The 18915-nt window shown below is 37.3% G+C and overlaps 2 protein-coding genes across 2 annotated transcripts; both read right to left on the reverse strand.

The window, feature by feature from the left end:
- Nucleotides 1-7253: 7253 nt before the first annotated feature.
- LOC111217423 (BTB/POZ domain-containing protein KCTD6) lies at nt 7254-12158 on the reverse strand. Its single transcript, XM_022739284.1, has 3 exons — nt 12034-12158; nt 10448-10540; nt 7254-9822 (listed from the first exon to the last, which is right to left on the reverse strand). Exons 2-3 carry the CDS (start codon nt 10472-10474, stop codon nt 9136-9138), a joined length of 714 nt encoding a protein of 237 aa, XP_022595005.1. The 5' UTR covers nt 10475-10540; nt 12034-12158; the 3' UTR covers nt 7254-9135.
- Nucleotides 12159-12494: 336 nt separating this feature from the next.
- LOC111217391 (monoacylglycerol lipase ABHD6-like) lies at nt 12495-17613 on the reverse strand. The gene is made up of 8 exons (XM_022739239.1): nt 17489-17613; nt 16344-16500; nt 15023-15136; nt 14788-14920; nt 13678-13835; nt 13437-13491; nt 13244-13344; nt 12495-12674 (listed from the first exon to the last, which is right to left on the reverse strand). Exons 1-8 carry the CDS (start codon nt 17611-17613, stop codon nt 12495-12497), a joined length of 1023 nt encoding a protein of 340 aa, XP_022594960.1.
- Nucleotides 17614-18915: the final 1302 nt, after the last annotated feature.

Consider the following 18915-nt stretch of genomic DNA (forward strand, 5'->3'; position numbering starts at 1 on the left):
AACCTTCCCGACTATGCTTCTTCAAGACACGACCCAGCAGTTCCAAAAAGATGATGGTAAGGTTTTGTTTAAAGAGATAAATAGTTTTCACAACTGTTTCAAAGCGATTATGCACAACTTGCTGAGGCATTCTTCCACATTTTTGTGGAATGTAGCTACAGCCGCATATATGTAATAATGGGGCCGATCAAGTGTCTCATCTAAATGTGTGTAGTGCTTTTAAAAAGCTGCACAGTCACATTGCTGCGACAATTAGTTGACAATACTCACATCAAACATGTTTGTGTAACATACCATATACTCACATCTAATGCATTTAAGACAAATAACCGTGTGATCTTTCAGAGTTGCTCAACATACCGTCTTACTGTGTGTTTGCCTTGAGTGGATCTGTTTACTGTGAGGAGTGAATCCTGAAATGTCAGCCGTCCGCAGGCACTGCGCAAGGAAACTGCATATCTCTATGCACCGTTTCAAACAAGATCACAAAATACGCAATCAAGACTTTGGCGCATCCCGGGTCAAATAGAAATAATTAAAATTAATTCAGACTACAATCTCTCCTCAGTGGTGAAATGTGTCAGTTTGTTCAAGGTTTCTTCTCCTTTCTTGATTTTTTGTTGCATAGCCACTAGTTAAGAAGAATTGACCTACTATAGTGGAGATCTCATCTCTTGAGATAGAAGATGGAGCTTTTCCGAAGATACTTCTAACTCTTGAGTGAGCTCACTCTTGCGAGAAATAAACTAGATACTAACTTCCTACATTCTATCCCACAAGCGTAGTCCTCATTCAATGCCGAATTTCACCCGAAGCTTTAAACCCAGGGTGTAAAAGGCAACTGCTTTTAAGTAGTAAGGATGGCATAGTAGATTTGTACTATTGAATGTTTGGATGTGTAGAGTCGAGCAAATCGAGCAAATTGCTCGACATCCAATGATATATTGTTGCCTTTGTTTGTTGCAGTAAACTCACGATGACTATGGTAAAGAAAGAAAAGTACGTAATAAAGGCGTCTTATTCCCATGGAAACAAATGAACTTGACAGCAGTGCCGCAACTTCCAGAGTCTCTTCATGTTGTGGCATCTGCAAGTAAAGTTAATTTCTCGAGATAATGTATCAGCCAAAATCACAGAAATTAATCAGTACCTGCATCTGTAGAAGGCAAGTTAGATATTTTCTCTCTGAGCGAGTCTGCTGACTGAATGACAGTATTGGCTTCGTAAAGATCTACCTGTATAGGCAATTTCCGAAGTCTTCCGAGACAACAAATCAGAATAACAGGTGAGCCGTTCTGCAAGAGTAAACACCAAGCCATACATCCTGGAAAGCCAACCTGGACGCCAGGTGAGACTGGATGGGAAACCCGGTCAAGCCTGTCAATGCACCTAACAGCTTCAATCTGTTCTGCAGACTCTGCACCTGTCGGCAATGTACAACTGGAATATTACAGGGAAAGCAGTGGCTTTTGACCGAAGCCAACCTTTGGAAGGGGGGAGGGTCGCGCATCTTGTGTAAACTGAAGGAAATCGCACGATATCATTCAGATAGTAATATAATACCATTTACTGGCACAATATACAGACTTCTTAGTTACATTTTATATACTCAATCTAACCGTACAGTTCAAGACATATATACGTTTTTTTTTTTATAATTAAAGAATATCATATAATTATATGAACAGATTTGAAACAAGTGGAAGAAAGAGTTTGATGTTTTTGTTGTATTCTTATCAGCGCTGCATCTGCAAGAGTTGAGACATCATCTGTGCAAAATTTATGTCTATTAAAATACAAAGGCTCATTTTGTATTTTTCTAGTTACGATATTGGCTGAGAATTTCTGGTACCTTGGCAGGTGCTATGCAAATGTTTTAACTAGCAATCGGGACAGGGCATGCAATACACTGTCAAATGAAATACCTATGAGACCACTGGACATGGTTATCTAGAAGAAAGATAGCACATTTGCTTGTGATTTTTTTCCAGCATTTTCTCACAACCATATTGTATTCATCACTGCTGTATTTGCTAATGTTCTTAACCAACGACCATTGATAAACAATAAAACCTGCATGTTGGAAGAGAATCATCCTTCAGCCTTTCACTCTAACTCTTTAATAACTGTGATACGGTTGTTGTTGTTGTTGTTGGTAAGCCCAGTAACAAATTTTAGTTTATTCCAGATTGGTCAATTGAAACATAATATTAGAGAGCAAGAGTCTGAAGAAAATGTGTCTTTCAAACAACACATTGTGAACGTCCGTCATCAGAATCGACAATCCATCATTACAACTTGGTCTTGCAGGGCTCATTAAGAGCTATTCAGTCGCATCTGCCTATCTTCTGCTTGGTACTCGCGCGTTGGACTAGACATGCAGTTTCTGTCCTTGTCTCCAGATCTATCATCTGGAAAAATATAATAAATCAAGCAGACTGGAAATAAGACACCTGCAACAGGCAAGTTTTAATACAGGTAAACAGCTGCATTGAATAAAACAGTGCCATATGGTGGGCCTACTGAGACCTACATTTAAGGATGAGCATGATGTTTGTCCATTCACCTGTGTCTTATTAAATAATATAGAGGACAGTTTGATATGTTCCAAAGTAGGAAAAGTACAAAGTGATACTAATAAAATTAACAGTGGTTCTGTTCTGTTCAATGACCTTGCAAGCTATGACAGCGTGAGTGAGCCAGCATGCACACAATAGACGTTTTCTACAGCAGATTTTTGACTTGTCATATTAGGAAACAAAGGTGTAATTAAAAACATTTCATAACAACAGATTTAGATCAGACAGTTCCAGGGTGCCGGTATAACTGTCTCAGCTCACTGGAACACTTAACGGCACTGAGCCTCCTTGGAGAAATTTGTTTGACCTGTGCTTTCCCTCCTATGACAAGTTAAAACATCTGTTGTGAAAAAGGTCTGTACCAGGATTCTGAAACTGAAGCTGGTGAATTCAGTTATAATGCTTTTTGTCTCCTCCACTTCTCGTTTTCCTTCTGTGATATGTTCAAATTTCTACTGTGAATTATTGGTTATCCTGCAGACCCTTTGAATGAAAACAGGAGACTGTTTTCTGGCAGAAGAACATTTCTCTGTGTCCCCTACATAGCCTCACAATACAACAGGATCAATTTGCAGGGCTGCTCTTTTGTTCTTTTTTGAGCATTTTTTAGTTCTCCTGAAATGGCACATTTGAAGCACATCTGGAATATTGTAATATGGGTTCAGTGAGAGGAGAAACACACCGGGCTCTTTTTTCTTTTCCAGTCTTATGACTGACCCTCGTGGCATACTTTACACTCTCTACAGGTATAGCTAAAGATACATCAGTAAAAAATCAGCAATGTGATATTGAGTGCTTAAAAAAGTAACAATTTAACTCAAGTTACTGTCCTCTTAACTACATTAACGTTTACTTGAGTATTTCCTCTTTATGCTACTTTACAGGTACACTAACAGATTATGTTAAATATTAGTAGTGGAAATATTTGGTGCTACATTCCATTTGACTTTGAAGAACTCAGATTGACATGCAAAACATGATCAGTTTATTAAAATATGATGCAACTGTTAGTACTATTCAACTGTATATGACAGTGCGACACTTGAAATGCTGCTTACACATTAATGCATCAATGTTATAGCTTTAACAATGATGTCAATAGCCGTTTTTTGACAGAAAAACTAAAGTCGATGACTTGCTGAAGCCATTAATCACGAAGAAATGCCAAACATCTCTCTGAATCAAGTTTTCTCAATCGTCAAGAGTCAATGTTTAAAATTGATTAACCAAAAAATTATAAATATTATTGATAATCAACATTGCAGCCCTGTAATACATACATCATCATAATAAAATTTTTTAATACTTTCTGTGCAGAAGTCACATTTTGAATGAGTATTTTTTAAGTATTTTTACATTGTGGTATTGCTACTTTTATTTAAGTAAGAATCTGAGTAATTCTTCCACCACTGTGGTAGTATGTACAGTATCTATATAGTCTGAGATTTTTATTTGTCATATTATCATGAATTCAATAAGTTATCTTTTTTCTGGTTTTAAAAGTCTGCATAAGAGTTTAATAAGAATAATTCCCATTAATGACCTGTTTGATGTGACTGGGTCTTCTGAGGTTCACCAAGTTAAATTAAAGGACGTTTTAATACCTTTTTAATGTATATAGAATGAACAGTTATTATCCTGTTTCACATTCATACCTACTAAAGTATGAATAACATCAATGAAAACCAGTGGGGATGGTATGGACTGGAATTATTGACCAAGGACATGAATTTATAAAATCAGAGGTCTGGAAAAAATAGCACTGTGGATTTTCCAGAAAGGTTGTGCAAAATTAGGTACATTTTAGTAACAATTACTGACTAAGGCAGGGTATTCCAAATATTCAAGACCTTTGTAAATTAAATTAAACACTTATTAATACTTAAGAGGTCCTTTCTTTGAAGAAACAAGACTTTTAAGACCTGCAGTCACACCAGATATATCATCACAAGTCAAAATATGAATAAGGTCGGTAGAGTGTTGGGGTCCAAATCTGTATACAAGCTTAGTCCTACCAGTGGGCAAGGCTGGATTACCAACCAGGCAAAGAGGGAAACCACCCAGGGGCCCAAAAGCCTCAGGTTTACTCCATATCATTTGGGGCTACATAATTTGTATAATAGCAAATAGATCAGAACTGTTTGATTAAAAATATAAACTACGACCAGGTCAGCCATCCTCCATCTTGTGGGTCTGGTCTTGTAGAGGGGCCCCATGTCATAATCTAGTTTTATGTTTAATCAAACTGCTTCCATTTTCTGTGCATTAACACACAGAATCACAGAAAAAATGAAAGCAGTTTGATGATGGAACACAGGGAATGGTTTTATTCAGTCCAACTAACAATTATTTTCATGATCAATACATTCTGACAATTATTTTTCATTTTCATGCTCAGTATATGAAATGTCGACTAAAAAGAGAAAAACAACATATCAACATATTCAAATTGCTTGTTTTATCTGTCCAACAGTCAAAAAAGCCACAGATGTTGAGCTTTACTAAGATTAAAAAAAAAACTTGCCAATTAATTTACTGTCAATCACCTATTTGATGAATCATCTTAATAGTTTCTGGGGTGCTACTTGGGTTCCAGGCGCCTGATGAAATGATGAAACATGTACAGTGGGGGTCAATGAGAGCCCAACAACAAGATTTTGCCCCGGGGCAACCTTGGAGATTTAACTGGCTATTGCCAAACTCGTGGTAAACACACTGCACTGCTGCAACATGGGAAATTTCAAGTGTGGTAGCTTAAACATCTAAAGTTTGAATAAGTAGCTTGGCATGATTTAATACAAAAGGAGGGTCAGAAAGTGTTAAATGCAAATCAGACGAGCAACGTAACAAGTTTTGACACTGAACAGGTACATCCGGAGGCTAACGGCTAATAGCCATCAAGCTAGCTGGATACCAAGTTAAAACTAAGGCTGTCGAATAGACACTCAATTTGTCATTTTACACTCACAGAAAGTCTCTTTTCCTATCCTCACGTGATCATGATCCACTCCATGACGCCTCCGATGCAAGAAGATAGGTAGGAACCTGTACGTCCCAAGACGACGTTTACCTGGGACCAGGCTCAATACATATTTTAGGTTTTTACTCCTGTGAAACATCATGACTAACGGACAAACAGAGTCGTGTGTTGTTAACTGTTTACGGCACCGTGGCGAAACTCTGGAGGTAAGTAAGGACAGAGGAGCACGGACCTTTTACATGTCCTCTACAATATTATGAAAGCAATGGACGCGAGAGGGTGCGCTCGTTGTGTGATCTGGCGTAAAGCAAATGAGCGGAGTAAGTCTGGATAGTTGAGAAAAACCGGTGGCAGCTCGATATTGGAATTTAAAACAAACGCACCCACACAGAGTCGTATTGCTTGCGTTCATGTCATATCGTTTAAACCGGAATTATGAGCAGAGGACTGGGAAAAACTTTAATGAAAGCCAGCGTCCGGTTCCTAATTCTGATTTGGGGATAAAGGAGTTTCATCGGGGACACCGATGAAATTAAACATACACATGTCATGTTACATCAAAATAAAATCCAGTATTTATATTAACACGCCGGATCTGGCTACCTTTATTAGAGATATACACTACTTGTTTTGTGTCTGATTTGACTTGGTAAGGAACTGCTACAAAATACGCAGTTTAGGCTGTTTTGTGTGTGGTGGGGTGGCTCAAGGTTAGCCAAGCAGAATAAAGGGTGCTTTACTTAATACTATTTGCCGACATTCAGTGAATACAGCATAACATCCGGTTGTGTGTGTCTGTGTGTGTGTGTGTTGTGTGTGTGTGTGTGTGTGTGTGTGTGTGTGTGTGTGTGTGTGGTTAATGGAGATATAATTTGGAGATAATATGATGAAATGTATGCGTTGTGGTTTAATTATTAAACCACTAACACTGTAAGATTAATGTAAAAGATACAGCTAAACAAGGGTTTAAAGGTCACATAACGTTAATAATTTTGATATTATAATTTTTTTCTGAGCACAAATTAGTGAAATATTTGCATTATAATAGTCATAAAACTGATTCATTTTTTTAAAAATAAAACAGAATTTTGAATAATAATAATATCATATATAATAATAATAATAGTAATAAATAATAATAGGTGTTCCAGAGACATTGTGGCCTTTTTTCTGCATAAGTAACACGACAGAAATAATATAGGTGTGTTTAAATAAGATTACGGTCACCATAGCCTGGCTTCCTTGAAAGTTTGTATATAAATAAGTGGCCACTGGTTCAGTACTGACACAGCAAAATATAGTCTTTGTGGTCAATGTTGAATTGCTGAAATTGGATGTTTCTGTTTGAAAGCTTTTGGTCTATAAATTCCTGCCAATTACTGAGAAGTGATGCAAGGTTAAATCAATGTATTGATTGATGAACTCAGAGTGTGTCGAAATCAACTTTGGACATGAATTCTCACATCAAAAACTGTGGCGATTGTGGCCCAGCATCCATAGGATTTATATAATTTATTTAAGGATTGCATTAATGATATATGATAAAATCATCAAGATGTTTTATTAAAGACAACAAACTACAAAAAGGTTGGAGGGAATTGTTTTGTTTCTTTTTTTTAATTTGATTTATTTTATTATTCAGGAATTACCCATCTCAAATTTCTTTTAAACAGCTTTTGATGGGCAATGGGGGCTCATGTCCAACATGCCAAGTCTAATGCCTTCTCTACTGAAATTCAATAAATAATCTACAAAGTAGGTCACTAGGTGGAAATCAAATGGTGCTGTAGAGTTGCATTGGCATACAAAAGAAAAACACATATAAACAGTAAGTGTGTGAGAAAGTAGTTCAACACCGTTGGCAAATTCTTTCAGTGCTTTGCAATAAGTACTCTCATAAACACATTCATTTTCACCCAATTAATTATTAAAACTGCAATTACAAAAACATTTTGTTCCCAGCATTTAATTTACTCAAAGAAATTAGTTTTCTAGCACAAAACATTATTGAAAACAACATTAGCAGCCATCTTTAATTTGTGCTTTACAGCAGAAAGTAAGTGGTAGGAGGTAGTCCAACTGGCAGCACGGCACATGTAAGACAGAGCTCTTCATTTGTATCACCATCATAAATGTTACTTATGTAACTTTGCCAGAAGACATTTTGCTCCCCATTGTAAAAACGTATGCTGCATTATTCTGACGATGCTAAATTAGCTTCCGATTTCTGCCAATTCTGCTGTTGAAGTGAAAAATAATTTACAATACTGAGCAACCAATTTGCACCACTTATGGTTGTGAAAATGTGTCAGACATCCAATTAATGGCTTAATGCCATTTGAAACCCACTTTCTTTCTGAATCCTTTATTGTTTTTAATGAAAGCAAAAAAGGGATGATTTGATTGTGTTCTCTGTCCTGACAACATAAGTCCAGATCAAAAACCTTTATACTTAGACTGGTAGAATGTACACTGGTAGTGTTTTTTTTGTCAGTGTGTTGTGTTATTCACACAGATTGTGATTAAAAAGTAGCTCTCAACATTTTTGTGAACTTGGGTACATACAGTTGTAAAGTGCTTCGCAGCTGTTGGATGTTAGAATAGCTGCAACACCATATGAGCTCTAGCACAAAATGTCACAGAGTTAAGGTGAAAAATTAAACTATAAAGAAAAATTTAATGACTGACAAATACACAAATGGGTTTATTTTGGCTGGGATGACCAAACACATCACTGTTGATATGAGCTCTAAAGTGTAACAGTATGACATCATACTGCAAAGCACACACAGCAAATACATATACATATACAAGACCATCAGACACATGCATCAACTACTAGGGTCTTTAGAAATAGTACCATACTTGAGATAATAAAGAGCTAAAAGACTAAGTTTAAGATCTACTGTCAACTCACCAGAAAGTAATTGGGCTAAAGACAATTATAATTTATTATCATTATCATTATTTTTAAAAAGTACACTCCTGACTCCTTGGGATCCAAAACTCTCTTTTTGTCTCTAGTCCAGAATGTGGCTTAAGCTGTGACCAAGACATCTTTTATAATCTCTTTTTTACTTTTTTCATCCAATTGTGGTCTACACTTAAATTCATGGATACGTGTTCACACTCACTTTATTACTGACTTTGAGATAAACGGTTGTAGTTATTGGAAGCACACTAAATCACAATTATTCCTGTAAAAATCAATGTACCCCCATTTTTACCATCATTGGGGTATAATATAGTGTCCCTAAATTAATAAAATCATAACTACAGGGTCTTTCTACTTCATAAAAAAAAAAAAATTGTCTTTGTTTTATAACCTCAAAGGATTAATCATTTTTCAAGAAATATCAAATATGTAACACATAAAAGAAAGTGTTATACCACGATAACACTGTATTTATATTAACTGTCTGGACTTTGAAGTTTGTACACTGTAACACATTGATTAAAATAAGAAAAAAAATCATTATTAGTGATACATTACTGAAACAGAGGTCAATTTGTTCTTTTTTGATGATGATTTGTGTAATATAAAAAGACAAATGTCACCCACAATTGTGCTCTAACTCAGTCTTCAACTTTGTGAGCTGGTCTACAGAAAGTCCAGTGATGCTCCACTGTGTTCTCGTTTGCACGCTCACTCATGTGATGCACACGCGTGTTCCTGATGGTGAAGCCTTGTTTCATAATGTAGTCCATGAGGTGAACCCTTAAGGACACCTCTTGGTGATAGTCACATGGTCCGAATGTGAACGACACCTGGCAGTCTCTAGTGTCCATCATGTGTTTGTTCCACTTGGTGAAGTTGTTGGAAATACCTTCCAGCAGGGCGTGAACCTTCGTAGTAATGGTTAGCTGTGTGATAATAACAGCGACTGGGTTTGAATATTTCGACAGTTTCCGAGTGCTAGAGAGCTCCACGACCTGCTCGAAGATGTCTGGAGGGTACAGCGGCTTTGGATCGCTAAGGCACTGGATCAAAGGTTCAATCTGGTAGAAGTCCGCCTCTTTCCTCAGGAGGTCTGTCTCTGTGAAATCCACAGGGAGGGTGAGCTCGGACGTCCGCAGGAAGTTCAGGATGTACCGGAAAAGTGTTCCATCACGATCGATGAAATAATTCCCTTGGGAGTCGCGAGTTGTGGGGAAATCTCCCCTGAACATGGCACCCAGCATGGAGTCTGGATAGCGTTGTAGGGTGGATAAACTGGTGGTGTACAGGTGGCCTCCCACGTTCAAGGTAACAGGAGTAGTCATCTAGGGCAAAAAGGAGCAGAAACAAGTTAACAACATGTTTTTGTGAAGCTAAAGTGAGTCAGTTTAAATACTGCAGCTGTAGACAATAACATTAACATTGTGAATTTCACCTGCCAAATAATCAGCTACAACTGGCTGGAAGTTAAACAGTCTAATACAACAGCCCTGCTGTAGTTGTTGCTGTGTTGTTGAACTGTGTTGCATTTAAGTGAGAATTTTTTAATATTATGTCGATAATATTTAAATGAATGAGAAAAATATTAGATATTAAATATAAAAATATATTAAATATAAGAAACACCCTTCTTTATACACAACACCATTCAAAAGAATGACTACATCCTACATCCTTAAAACAATTTCAACAGATTTTAGGGTAATGCTCATACAATTCAAAATTTTACATCATTACTACTGGACCCCCATTAGGTTATATAGAAAATATATAGCTATATTTTAAAAGATTCTGCAGCCTGCAGTGGAGATGAGAGTACACTTGTATGTCCACTGTGGACATGCCCAAAATCCAAGAGTCACTGCTGTACTGTTAATATCATATGTGTCAGTTTTGTATTCTGTCCAAAACTTATATTTCAGGAGATATCTCTATCTATCCATCTCTTACCCTATGGCCCCAGTCTCCATTATCCATTTGTAGAACAATACCCACTTGGTCAGAACCAAAATAAAAAGGGAACAGATATGGTTTCAGTCTCACCTGTGAAAAAAAAAACACTCACATTAACATGAGCTCTTACTAAATTATGCATAAAATGAGGGTCATGGTCAAATCATGTGTTTTCCAGAACAGATATGAGCTTGTGGTAACGTGGTGTGTTTTACATGAGTAATGTTCTACCTGGGAGCCGGTTTACTGAGAGGGTGTTGCTTGCTTTGTGGGTTAAATAAACATACTGTATCCAAACATTTGTTATTCCCAGTCATGTGGTGTGAGTTATCTTATTAGAGCTGCAAAATTCAATGTTGGCAACTATTTTGATAATCAAATAATTGTTGGTCGTTTCTTTAAGCAAAAGGGCCAACATCTGTTAGTTCCAGCTGAAATGTGAAGTTTTATACAGAGAAAAAACTGAATATTGGTCAGAAAAAAACAAGAGATATGAAGACATCACATTCTGCTCTGGGAAATTTTCACAGGCATTTTTTTTTTTTTTTACATTTTATTGACAAAATGGTTAATTGAGAAAGTCACTGGCTGATTAACTGATAATGAAAATACATTTTCCTCATGCTTGCTGATAAAGCAGAAGTCTCTATTTGTCTATATTTGACAAAACAATCTCACCACAAGATCCACTTAGAAGCCTTTTGGGAACTTTCAGTCATATTACATTTAAAATGAAAAACTTTAAACCTTGAATCGAAACCAAAGTTAGAGCTACAACAATTGATTACTTTCATTATTGATATTGATATCTTTTTTTAACGTAACACCAGTCCAAAAAACATCAAAACCGAAAATGATTAATTTGTTGTAGATTAAAATTAACAGATCAACAGTTTTACTTTGTGTGCTCAGAAAAAAAAATTCCATTACAATCCATTACAACTAACAAACTATCTGGTGCTGAAGAAAATGTGCTATGATTGAAAGCTTCACAATAGCTACTAAATTAGATTATTTTGTCAACTTTTGTTTCCATGGTGTAGAATAAACTGTGTGCGAGTGCGCACGTTCATCGGTCAGGGGCAGAAACCATAAATACTTCCTCTGTAGTGAAAATGAAACCTGTCTCTACTGAGTGAACATAAACCCACTGAGTTAGATTTTCTGAGTTAGTCAGACAGCAGCAGCGCGACTGAACTATCCAAATCAAGCCAGCTAATGTTTGTTTGATAGCCACTGTTCAAAGTAGCTTCCAGCCTCAATGCATTTCACTCTCTGTTGTAAAGCAAACTGGCTAACGAGCTGGTACCGCAAGCGACAAAATGCAGTTTTAAAGATCGACGTTATTAAGTAGTAAATCCAGCTTGGATGCACTGGGGTATGTCGCGCTAAATACAACGTGAGCATCACACTAGAAATGTTTATCTTGGACTGCTAGCTGATTGCTACTCGCTCGCTAACTAGCATGCTAAACTGGCTAGTAGCCTGAGCCATTAACGTTAGCTCCTGTTCCTACTAAGGTTAAGACCGGGGTCTTAATTAGACTACCTGGAAGTAAAGTAGACTTGAAAAGAAAGCCGTACCTGTCCTCTTCCTTGCCTACTCGACTTGTTTTGTCCTGTAACAGCGGCCTGCAGTTGGCATTTACCGGTGCAGTCAGATAGTTATTGATGTTTGCCGCTGGTCTCACCGGGCAGCTGTGCTCGGCTCCAGGCTGCAGCAAAACTGCGCATACAAGGAGGAGGAGGATGGGAGGAGGTCCTGCTGCAACCACAGGCACCTCTGCATGAATACAACCATTCACACATCTGCACACAGCCACATACAGATACATGCATGGGACTTTTATTATCATGATCCAGATTACATTATAAATAAAATGCGTTTCTAAGAAATGTTAGAATATTACTAAATAAACCTTGCCTACTGCCTTAAATATATATATATATATTTTACAAGTGTGGACATCTGTGCTCATATGCATGTCAAGCATACGGAACACACGAAGCATTACAACAGAAGAAAATTATTAAAATTCTTTTGTTCAGGAAGATTTCTTAGTGCCACCCCTGGCATCTTGCTGCAAAACAATGAACTCCAGGATGAGTTTGGCCGTCCGACAGGGCCTCTCCATCACCACAGAGTGGCCACAGTTCTCCAGCAGGTCCACTCGGCATCCAGGCAACACCTCTGCAATGACTGTAGCTCCAGAGACATCCACCACCTATAACAGATAATATAATAGATAATTATCATGTCTGTATGTACTGTAGGTATGAGACTGAAGTTTCTCTATTCAGACATTAATCTTCAGCAGCATCAGGAAAATTCAATAGCATAGTTATTATTTAACAGTACATCCTGTGTTAAGTCTAGTCAGTCACTCTGAGTGTAGCAGGATCTAGTCCTGTTTTCAGTTTTAATGCTGGGGATACATTTTTGTATGGATTGTGCCTTTAAATTTCATTATGCTACTAATATGTTGCAACAGGCTGAGCTAACACTTGTCTGACACAAATTTACATGAATTCTGCAACAGAACCTGATTTCAGCAACTGTCTTTTGTCACTGAGTCTAGTAATCCCTTCTCAGTGTTGAGTAACATGACTTTCCCCTTTTGACTCATGCCCTGAATATAATCAGGACCTAAAAACTGCAATGTTCTTCATAGTAAAAACTTCACACCGTAATCATGTTGAGAAAACATGCTGAAATATGCTAAGATTTTAGATTGTGCATACTGTATGTACAAGGCCTAGATTTATCTGCTACACCACTGAACATCATAGTTACCTGGTCTTGTTTGCCCCATATCACTTGTAAAGGTGCAGTGATCAAGTGTAAGTGATCCTGTAAGGCATATCTTGATTTCTCACCAACAATCTCCATAAACACTAATAAAAAAAGAAACAAAATTACTGGTAGATCACATGGACTACATTATGCTTACATGGGAACTCCTTTTTTTTCATACCAGTGAACTAACCTTCTTGGTAAAATGTGTTGTGAGGCTCCCGAACATCTACCAATCCTTGAAGAATCTAAACGAACAAACAAACAAACAAACAAAAAAACACATTTAAACAACCAAAAAAAGGAAGCAAACTTTGAAAATATTGAGCAAGGTGAATATTATTCTGTACCTTTTTGGGTGATCATAGACACATTTTATGATTATGATCCATTGTGAAATTCCTAATGCTGTCAATTTCATGTGTGGAACTGACCTGCTGAGGGATTTTGAAGCGAACGTGGGAACAAAGTCTGAACATGTCCTCCATCTCTTCGGGTGTAGTGGGGATCAGCGGGATGTTTAATGTGTAATTGCTGTGCTCCAGGTCCTGCAGATGGTTGTCAAATTTGGTCTCACATGGATGTCTTATACCTGCAGATTAAAATGATGCACACTCACGATATATAGCATGAACCAATGGCACATAACCCAGTGTTTATAACTTAAGCTAAGTTGTAATGTATGTCCCTAGATGGGCCTTTGAAATACACAATACGCAACAATAAAAAACATACACAACAGCACAAGGCACAAACAATGCACAAAACACAATGATACCATAAAAGTACCATAAGGCGACAACCACCAGATCATGTATGACTACATGACTGATCCCTCTGTCTGATCCCAACTGTTTCTGTTTAAAGTTTGAGTTTAAAATGATCTCAGTCATGATCGAGTTCTGAGCTGTCTGTCCAAATGAGGATTTACAAAAGGGCGCCTTACAGTTCCTGGTGGATACACCTCGTGTTCTTGAGCCAGAAACCCTGAGAGGAATCACCAGGTCACTGAGCACCTCAGGGGCCTGATTATTTAGACATTTTTAGATGAGTTTAATATTAGCAAATGTAATGCAATGGTCTAAACTCAACATATTTCATTTATTAAGAGAATGTGTTTTTATTGGCTTCCTGTCCAACATTTTTATTGCAATTACTGTATACTCAGTTGGCAATTCATTATGTACACATAACTAAAACTAATGCAGTCTAATCCAACAGTCCTACAATAAATTTTCTTTCATGAAGGTTATAATGTTCAGTTTTCATTAAATTGTTTTAGATTCATGTAGATTGAACTGTGGGATCATTTTGAAGGTTGTAGTTTAAAGTTCTGTTGAACTGTATTGTATAATACAGAGAGGTGTTTCTCTTATTTAGCTCACCCTCAGTGATGTAAATAAGGTAGATAAAATAATAGAAACACTGGCCCCTATAACGCAATACAACTCAACAACACCACAAATTGCAGCCTCCAAAATGACCATAAAGTTGAATCCGCACCTCTCTATTACAGCTTTAAACACGCACATACAGTGACTGACCGTCTGGGCAAATGAGAGTCATGCTACAGATTTCTGAGGGATAGCAGGCCGCGTAAACCCCGGCTACATTTCCTCCCATGGAGGTTCCCACCAGATGGAAAGGTTTCCTGTTCAAGCGAATGGTTTCCACAAACTGAGAAGAATGAGGGACAAAAATAAAATTTCAGGGGAATGATTTAGGGACCTGACATACATAATACATATATTTCATACAGTAACTCTCTCTTCAGTGTACCTGATGGATCCTTCTGACCTGCCCCTGAATTGAATAATCCTCTGTGTTGGTGCGTGTTGTTCCCTCGTGGCCAGGCATGTCCACACTCACAAGGTGCAGATGTTTTGGTAGATACTAGAGCAGTAGAAGGGACAAAGTACATCTTAAAACCATTCATTTGTTTGGAAGCCAAGAAAGGCTGTAATAATCTGAATCTCATCTTAATTGTGAAATTTAAACGTGCAATGAATAATTTTTTAGCCACTTGGGTCTGCACAACAAGTTGTGAACACAACAGTGACATATCATCACCTGTTAGGTTGGTATATCAAACCTATTAGCATACAGTTTCTTATTTACATATTCGGCAGATACAGAGAAACATTAGCATTCATTTGGAGCCACGTTTGTGGCCACCTGGTGAATGTTAAGTAATCAGTCTTTTTAGCTCTTTTTTTAGTCTCACCCAACTCCTTTAGGAAATATCTGACTCTGTAGCTGCAAAATGCTCCACTATGTTCACCAGCTACAATCTAACTGTGTCTGTCTGGTATTTGGTGCTGAGCAGGTAGTGTACAGTGACTTCTTAGAGATTTTTCTCTGATACAGCTGTCTGCTGCGGCCGAAAAAACAACACCTTGAGACCAGTGAGAGTGAACCAAAATATTAAAGTTGCTGGCCGGACAGCTAAACAATGAGTTGAAACTAACTTTTGAAGCTCTATAAAGCTGAGGGGAGTTGCAGCTTTCAGTGATAATTCCAGGTTTCCAGTCGATCAAGTGAGCTTGTTTTTCTTGAATTGTGACTGAAAGTGCAACCTGATTAACCTGATTGTAAGGAGGTCTGACTGCTCATACTTAGCAGTCTGAATTTTTTAATCTGAAAATGACCATTTTGAGCAACATGAATACAGATCCATTTAATATGGGACACTTCTATCTCAATAAATAAATAAATAAAGGACATCCGAGTAAAATATTTCAGAGTAAAATATTTCAGTGCTAGATATTCAGTGGTGTTTACATTTCAACACAAAGTATTCATTGGTGACTACATTTCAGTACTAGGTGTTACAGTTGCTTACAAAAGTCAAATTCCAATGACCTTTCTGTGAATCCTTATGCATGTCCTCAAAATGATTGACCTAAAACTATTTATGCACAGGGTAAATTTGCTTTACATTATTATAAAGATTTAACATGCTGTGATTGTGTGCACCACCACTGTTCTTTTTTTTATTAGTTTGAAGTTTAAAACAAACATCTCTATTCAGGGGAAATCAGCTGAGTGGTTGTCCCTCGAGTTCAAAGCAACATCCTGTAATGTTCAGTGTTATCCTGACCTTGACAACAGTGAGCCATGTGTCTTTGTGAGTAGAGAAGCCATGCAGCATTAAAATGGAAGGTCTCATCCCAGGCTTTCCTCTGTATGAGTAACAGAAGCGATAACCACCACAGTCTGCGTAGCGTACCTGCAGGCCCAGCGTCCTCCTCCAGTACCTGTCGAGGAGCAGGGATATCTGAGCTGACAATCAGGACATGACTTCACTGGAATTTACATTTGGGCACAGTGATAATGGGCTTGGATGCAAATTTTTATGATGTCTTGCCAACATTGACTTTTTTTAGAGGACTGCTGAGACACATTGAGTTCCATGTTGAGGCAAAGGTATGATTTTGGGCTCTATATAATAAAACCGACATGACATGAAATGTAGTTTCTTACACCATATGCTCATAAAGGTCACATTAACATTTTTAAAGGGCAGGCTCACATTTTTTCAAGTCAGTCTTAATACAACATTCACGTGTCTATATGTACATTCAAAGGGTTATTTGTCACTGTAATTGTGGCCAAATAGATCCCTACACAGAGACTAAAGCAATTTTAGTGTAAGTGATGGGGGACAAAATCCACACTCTTTAACCAAGTGTTAATTATTGTAACCATGATGACAAAGGTCACCCTAACCCTTAACCTTGGGGAAGGAGTCATTTTAACCCAAACTACAATGTTTTCCTAACATTACAAAAGTACTTATTTTAACCCAATCCATGATCTTTCCCTAAACATCAATAAGATGTTTTTGTGCTTATAACCAAAACATGACCATAGTTCTATCACATCATAAAACTAATCAATTTTTCTAGAGCAATTTGTTGAACAGCTTTGAAAGGCTCTTACAAATTATTTTGTGGCATGTTGGATTTGAAAACATTACCAAAGTAAAAAGGACATATATTGTCATCTACTTTTGACCACTTGTTCTGGAAAAGCACATATCTTAAAATCCACATATCTGTATTTCAAAATACAAATGACATTTAGTCTGGCGGAAGCATATTTTGCAATCAGTCCTAGGTAATTCATTTCAAAACATTTATAGGAGAATTATCATTTATTGCCCTTCTCTGGCACTCTGGTGGGAATCACATCAAGTATTAAAAGTATAAATGGAGGACAGGACATCACAATTATCTACCTTACCAGTAATAAACTTTAATGAGAGCTGAGGGCCAGAGAAGGAAGGAGGCAACAAAGGCCAGAATGGGAATAGCCAGTGTTCCCCCAGCAATGATAAACAGGTTCACCACGTCTAGATCAGCTGCCATGGCTGCCTCGCCTAAAATAATACAAAAAACACACACATTACAAACATGCAGTATTATCAAGATAACATGTTGGGGGAGTGGCAAAGTCAGCGTTCAACATCATTACAATGTTTTGTTGAGAAATAAAATAACTTAGAGCATATAGAAAAACAGATCACAAATTCTGTCTTTATCAATGTGCATGTAAAGTGTATTAAGTCATGTTGCAAACAATAATAATATGATGTGACTTGTGCACAGCTGAAGTAATGACATCGTGTTTGTTTTATCCCATGACACATTTTCAAAAATGTTAAAACTTACTTATCAAATGATTTTTGTCCTTGTTGTTTATCCCGTCACAGCCGAACACATGTGACCGCTGGTTCAACTGTGATTCTGTTGATTAGTTTTGCTGCATGCAGACACTTTAGTTTACATGCAGGTATCGCTCATGTGTGGAAAGTATGAATAGCTGACTTATCTCTCTGAAATTTGACATAAAAAAACAGTCCCTGTGAAGTGCAGCTAGTCCCGACAGATTATGTTTGCTCTGGATAAACCCATTGATTATTACTCATCACTGGGTAAAACCGGGCCACTACAGTATCCGGTCAATCTTTTAAAGTGAACGTACAAACCAGACTTTGCTTCCCAGTCCAGGCAGTATGCAGTCAAAACTCTCAGCAATAACCTTTACACAGCAGTTGATAGCAGATCTTTTTGTATAACATTATTGTAAATTGGACTAAACACCATTATCAGCCTGAGTCAGTAAAGTGAACACAGTAAGGAATTTTACTGATGCGTGTTATTGCATGTTTTCTGTCCAAGTTACAGCCTCATATGTTTAATGGATCATGAAAGGAAATGGAAGAAAATCAGACTACAGATGTAAAATTCATTTACCTTTTCATGAGCATAACTTCATAGCTAGTCAAGATTAAAATACCAGATACATTATGTCTGTAATGTGCACCAATCACACAATACATTTTATTGGTTGAGCAGACAATTAATAAAGCAACTATTTAGATAACTGAGTAATCATTTAAGTCTTTTTTCAAACACGAATGCCAAACATTTTATTGTTCCAGGTTCTCAAATGTGACAATTTACTGTTTTGCTTTGGTCTTACTTTTGCTGTAAAATGAAATTTTTTGGAGTTGTGCTTTCGTTGTTGTGACCTTGAGCTCTATCAGGCATTTTCACTGTTATCTGATGTTTTACAGACCAAATGATTAAACAACCAATTCAGAAAATAAATATCAGATTAGTTGATGATGACAATTAGTTGCAGCCATAGTCTGTACCAATATTCCC

This window comes from Seriola dumerili, unplaced genomic scaffold (genome assembly GCF_002260705.1).
Source record: "Seriola dumerili isolate Sdu_G_001 unplaced genomic scaffold, Sdu_1.0 BDQW01000043.1, whole genome shotgun sequence".
Lineage (NCBI taxonomy): Eukaryota > Metazoa > Chordata > Actinopteri > Carangiformes > Carangidae > Seriola > Seriola dumerili.

Bases quoted from the DNA above. Each gene is read 5' to 3' on its own strand.
- LOC111217423 (XM_022739284.1), bottom strand. From the start codon at position 10,474: ATGGATAATGGAGACTGGGGCCATAGG. The intron at 9,823-10,447 runs GTAAGAGATGGA...TTTTTGCCCTAG, and splicing joins ATGGAGACTGGGGCCATAGG to ATGACTACTCCTGTTACCTT.
- LOC111217391 (XM_022739239.1), bottom strand. From the start codon at position 17,613: ATGGCAGCTGATCTAGACGTGGTGAACCTGTTTATCATTGCTGGGGGA. The intron at 14,921-15,022 runs GTACACTGAAGA...CATTCTTCTCAG, and splicing joins AGGTCAGAAGGATCCATCAG to TTTGTGGAAACCATTCGCTT. The intron at 13,345-13,436 runs GTTAGTTCACTG...TTTTTTTATTAG, and splicing joins CAACACATTTTACCAAGAAG to TGTTTATGGAGATTGTTGGT.